At 38.6% G+C, this 6,104-nt stretch overlaps 1 protein-coding gene across 1 annotated transcript; it reads right to left on the bottom strand.

Annotated features, from left to right (window-relative positions):
* Positions 1-1,098, bottom strand: LOC138308681 (neuronal acetylcholine receptor subunit alpha-3-like). Its single transcript, XM_069249715.1, has one exon. It carries the CDS (start codon positions 1,096-1,098, stop codon positions 1-3), a length of 1,098 nt encoding a protein of 365 aa, XP_069105816.1.
* Between the last annotated feature and the right edge of the window lie 5,006 nt (positions 1,099-6,104).

Here is a 6,104-nt window from a genome sequence, read left to right as displayed (position 1 = left end):
TTATGGGTAGTAGGTTTCCATGGAATCAAAAGGTGGTTGTTCTTTCTCCACCTCAGGTAAAGGACAAATGTTGTCAGCATCGAGAGGTGGACCTTTACTAGGAGCGATGGTGTTCTTGTTTTCTTTCTTATATTTGAACATACATATTAGGGATTTCTTTTTCTTCAATAAGGTAATTAACCACGAAGGGAACTTCGTTACATCTGTCACTGCCTCACAGCGAAGAGTGAATATTGTCAGCATTACTATTGCAGCACTGAAAACCAGCGATACCAGGATAAAGTAGGAGATCCCGGCCATCGGCTCAGATACCTTGGGCATGTTATCCCCGACAAGTGTCATGTAAACCGCCAGAGACAGGAACATGGTGATGGTGTAGGAAATTCTCTCCCCTGACGGGGCGGGAAGCAGAAACACAAACGGATTGAGGAAGCAAAGAATGAACACAGGTACGACCATTGATATTATAAAATATTTGGATTTCCGTGTCAATATCATGCTGAAACCAATGATGGACGTATCATAATACACACCGAAAAAATTATCAATTAATGTTCTATCAATATCCCATTCACCATTAGGAGTGTACATTTTCATATAAAATGTTCGACTTTGAGGAACGAGCTTGATTTCGTTAATACCATAGCCCCATGGCAACATAAGCACAGAGCAGTTCTGGGAATCAGCCGGGTACCTCGTCATATCGACAGAACAACTAGAGGTTATCATTCTGCCGGGACACCACAGGACACCGCCAAAGCTATTTATTCTCGCGGTATATATGTCAGATCCAACCATTTCCATATCTGAAGCAGACGATAGCACAAACAGATAGGGCTTCCATATTTTAGACGAATTGACGACAACATCAGTTATACCGCCATAATTTGAAGGTTGCCATGCCAACTGGAAGTCCATCCAATACATACACAATATCATTGTCATGGTGATTGTTCCTGAGACCTCGTTCACGTCTAGAAGAAAGAGTGGAGAGAAAAGTGTGTAGACCTCCACAGATTCACTCAGGTTTGCCATCGGTCTCGCTTCCACACTGTAGTTTGTAAATATATCGCTGGTCAGTCTCTTAAAGTCCGCCATTGAACCAGAAGTAGTCACACAGGTCATATGTCTATTATCAGTGGCAAATATCCAAATAATTACCAATACTTTATTGAGCATCATTTTTTTTCTTTTTCACTGTATAATACTATCATAAAATTCTGTGTTTGCTGAGGAAACCTGAAATGAAAAATTGATTTCGGTGAATATTATCGAGTTAAATGAAGAATATTAACACTAGCATCCTCCTTTTAATGACGTGTTAAATGTGGGGCATATGAGAATAACTCTTCAAAGACGTTATTTGTTGGTTGTAATATACTTAACGTCCTATTACCAGTTAATGTATTGGGGAAGATCTCGCGTTCCATGTGGTTGAGTGTTTGTGTATTTTAGGAGACTGCAGAACGTTAATGTTGAGTGTTTGTGTATTTTAGGAGATGCAGAATTATTTGAGGCTTGTGTAGAGACTGCAGATTTTATGTTGAGTGCTTGTGTATTTTAGGAGACTGCAGAACGTTTATGTTGAGTGTTTGTGTATTTTAGGAGACTGCAGAACGTTAATGTTGAGTGTTTGTGTATTTTAGGAGACTGCAGAACGTTAATGTTGAGTGTTTGTGTATTTTAGGAGACTGCAGAACGTTAATGTTGAGTGCTTGTGTATTTTAGGAGACTGCAGAACGTTAATGTTGAGTGTTTGTGTATTTTAGGAGACTGCAGAACGTTTATGTTGAGTGTTTGTGTATTTTAGGAGACTGCAGAACGTTTATGTTGAGTGCTTGTGTATTTTAGGAGACTGCAGAACGTTTATGTTGAGTGCTTGTATATTTGAGGAGACTGCAGAACGTTTATGTTGAGTGTTTGTGTATTTTAGGAGACTGCAGAACGTTTATGTTGAGTGTTTGTGTATTTTAGGAGACTGCAGAACGTTTATGTTGAGTGCTTGTGTATTTTAGGAGACTGCAGAACGTTAATGTTGAGTGTTTGTGTATTTTAGGAGACTGCAGAACGTTAATGTTGAGTGCTTGTGTATTTGAGGAGACTGCAGAACGTTTATGTTGAGTGTTTGTGTATTTTAGGAGACTGCAGAACGTTATGTTGAGTGCTTGTGTATTTTAGGAGACTAGACGTTTATGTTGAGTGCTTGTGTATTTTAGGAGACTGCAGAACGTTTATGTTGAGTGTTGTTGTATTTGAGGAGACTGCAGAACGTTAATGTTGAGTGTTGTTGTATTTGAGGAGACTGCAGAACGTTAATGTTGAGTGTTTGTGTATTTTAGGAGACTGCAGAACGTTAATGTTGAGTGTTTGTGTATTTGAGGAGACTGCAGAACGTTTAATGTTGAGTGCTTGTGTATTTTGGAGACTGCAGAACGTTAATGTTGAGTGCTTGTGTATTTTAGGAGACTGCAGAACGTTAATGTTGAGTGCTTGTGTATTTTTAGGAGACTGCAGAACGTTAATGTTGAGTGCTTGTGTATTTTAGGAGACTGCAGAACGTTAATGTTGAGTGCTTGTGTATTTTAGGAGACTGCAGAACGTTAATGTTGAGTGCTTGTGTATTTTTAGGAGACTGCAGAACGTTTATGTTGAGTGCTTGTGTATTTTAGGAGACTGCAGAACGTTACGTTGAGTGCTTGTGTATTTTAGGAGACTGCAGAACGTTAATGTTGAGTGCTTGTGTATTTTAGGAGACTGAGAACGTTTAATGTTGAGTGCTTGTGTATTTTAGGAGACTGCAGAACGTTTAATGTTGAGTGCTTGTGTATTTTAGGAGACTGCAGAACGTTTACGTTGAGTGTTTGTGTATTTTAGGAGACTGCAGAACGTTTATGTTGAGTGTTGTGTATTTTAGGAGACTGCAGAACGTTTTATGTTGAGTGCTTGTGTATTTTAGGAGACTGCAGAACGTTAATGTTGAGTGTTGTTGTATTTGAGGAGACTGCAGAACGTTAATGTTGAGTGCTTGTGTATTTTAGGAGACTGCAGAACGTTAATGTTGAGTGCTTGTGTATTTTAGGAGACTGCAGAACGTTTATGTTGAGTGCTTGTGTATTTTTAGGAGACTGCAGAACGTTAATGTTGAGTGTTTGTGTATTTTAGGAGACTGCAGAACGTTTTATGTTGAGTGCTTGTGTATTTTAGGAGACTGCAGAACGTTTATGTTGAGGGAGACTGCTTGTGTATTTTTAGGAGACTGCAGAACGTTTATGTTGAGTGCTTGTTGTGTATTTTTGAGGAGACTGCAGAACGTTAATGTTGAGTGCTTTGTGTATTTTAGGAGACTGCAGAACGTTTATGTTGAGTGTTTGTGTATTTTGAGGAGACTGCAGAACGTTTATGTTGAGTGTTTGTGTATTTTAGGAGACTGCAGAACGTTAATGTTGAGTGCTTGTGTATTTTAGGAGACTGCAGAACGTTAATGTTGAGTGCTTGTGTATTTTAGGAGACTGCAGAACGTTTAATGTTGAGTGTTGTGTATTTTAGGAGACTGCAGAACGTTAATGTTGAGTGTTGTGTATTTTTAGGAGGACTGCAGAACGTTAATGTTGAGTGCTTGTGTATTTTAGGAGACTGCAGAACGTTTATGTTGAGTGCTTGTGTATTTTAGGAGGACTGCAGAACGTTAATGTTGAGTGCTTTGTGTATTTTAGGAGACTGCAGAACGTTAATGTTGAGTGTTTGTGTATTTTAGGAGACTGCAGAACGTTAATGTTGAGTGCTTGTGTATTTTAGGAGACTGCAGAACGTTTATGTTGAGTGTTTGTGTATTTTAGGAGACTGCAGAACGTTAATGTTATTTTAGGAGACTTGAGTGCTTGTGTATTTTAGGAGACTGCAGAACGTTTATGTTGAGTGCTTGTGTATTTTAGGAGACTGCAGAACGTTTATGTTGAGTGCTTGTGTATTTTAGGAGACTGCAGAACGTTTATGTTGAGTGCTTGTGTATTTTAGGAGACTGCAGAACGTTTATGTTGAGTGCTTGTGTATTTTAGGAGACTGCAGAACGTTTATGTTGAGTGTTTGTGTATTTTAGGAGACTGCAGAACGTTTAATGTTGAGTGCTTGTGTATTTGAGGAGACTGCAGAACGTTTATGTTGAGTGTTGTGTATTTTAGGAGACTGCAGAACGTTTATGTTGAGTGTTGTGTGTATTTAGGAGACTGCAGAACGTTTATGTTGAGTGCTTGTGTATTTAGGAGACTGCAGAACGTTTATGTTGAGTGTTTGTGTATTTTAGGAGACTGCAGAACGTTTTATGTTGAGTGTTTGTGTATTTGAGGACTTCAGAACGTATAATTTGAGTGTTTGTGTATTTTGAGGAGACTGCAGAACGTTAATGTTGAGTGTTTGTGTATTTTAGGAGACTGCAGAACGTTTATGTTGAGTGCTTGTGTATTTTAGGAGACTGCAGAACGTTTATGTTGAGTGCTTGTGTATTTTAGGAGACTGCAGAACGTTAATGTTGAGTGTTTGTGTATTTTAGGAGACTGCAGAACGTTAATGTTGAGTGTTTGTGTATTTGAGGAGACTGCAGAACGTTAATGTTGAGTGCTTGTGTATTTTAGGAGACTGAGACTGTATGTTGAGTGTTTGTGTATTTTGAGGAGACTGCAGAACGTTTATGTTGAGTGTTTTGTGTATTTTTAGGAGACTGCAGAACGTTAAGTGAGTGTTGTGTATTTAGGAGACTGAGAACGTTAATGTTGAGTGCTTGTGTATTTTAGGAGACTGCAGAACGTTAATGTTTGAGTGTGCTTGTGTATTTGAGGAGACTGCAGAACGTTTTTGTTGAGTGCTTGTGTATTTTTAGGAGACTGCAGAACGTTATGTTGAGTGTTTGTGTATTTGAGGAGACTGGCAGAACGTTTAATGTTGAGTGCTTGTGTATTTTAGGAGACTGCAGAACGTTAATGTTGAGTGTTTGTGTATTTTTAGGAGACTGCAGAACGTTTATGTTGAGTGTTTGTGTATTTTAGGAGACTGCAGAACGTTAATGTTGTTGAGTGCTTTGTGTATTTTAGGGAGACTGCAGAACGTTTATGTTGAGTGTTTGTGTATTTGAGGAGACTGCAGAACGTTAATGTTGAGTGTTTGTGTATTTTAGGAGACTGCAGAACATTTCGTTTATGTTGAGTGTTTGAGTGTATTTTAGGAGAATGCAGAACGTTTATGTTGAGTGCTTGTGTATTTAAGGAGACTGCAGAACGTTAATGTTGTGTGTTGTGTATTTTAGGAGACTGCAGAACGTTAATGTTGAGTGCTTGTGTATTTTAGGAGACTGCAGAACGTTTATGTTGAGTGCTTGTGTATTTTAGGAGACTGCAGAACGTTTACGTTGAGTGCTTGTGTATTTTAGGAGACTGCAGAACGTTAATGTTGAGTGTTTGTGTATTTTAGGAGACTGCAGAACGTTTATGTTGAGTGCTTGTGTATTTTAGGAGACTGCAGAACGTTTATGTTGAGTGCTTGTGTATTTTTAGGAGACTGCAGAACGTTTTGTTGTTGAGTGGCTTGTGTATTTGAGGAGACTGCAGAACGTTTATGTTGAGTGCTTGTGTAATTTTAGAACTGAGGATGCAGAACGTTTATGTTGAGTGCTTGTGTATTTTTTAGGAGACTGCAGAACGTTTAATGTTGATTGTTGTGTATTTTAGGAGACTACAGAACGTTTATGTTGAGTGCTTGTGTATTTTAGGAGACTGCAGAACGTTTATGTTGAGTGCTTGTGTATTTTAGGAGACTGCAGAACGTTAATGTTGAGAGTGTTTGTGTATTTAGGAGACTGCAGAACGTTTATGTTGAGTGCTTGTTATTTTAGGAGAACTGCAGAACGTTTATGTTGAGTGCTTGTATATTTGAGGAGACTGCAGAACGTTTATGTTGAGTGCTTGTGTTATTTTAGGAGACTGCAGAACGTTTATTACGATGAGTGCTTGTTGAATTTTATATTTTATGTTGAGGAGACTGCAGAACGTTTATGTTGAGTGCTTGTGTATTTGAGGAGACTGCAGAACGTTAATGTTGAGTGCTTGTGTATTTGA

Source organism: Argopecten irradians, chromosome 15, assembly GCF_041381155.1.
Source record: "Argopecten irradians isolate NY chromosome 15, Ai_NY, whole genome shotgun sequence".
Lineage (NCBI taxonomy): Eukaryota > Metazoa > Mollusca > Bivalvia > Pectinida > Pectinidae > Argopecten > Argopecten irradians.
The sequence above is the reverse complement of the archived record's forward strand: the minus strand, read 5'-3'. Positions and strand labels throughout refer to the sequence as shown.

Excerpts from the sequence above, each read along its gene's own strand:
- LOC138308681 (XM_069249715.1), bottom strand. The coding sequence starts at position 1,098 with ATGGCGGACTTTAAGAGACTGACCAGCGATATATTTACAAACTACAGT.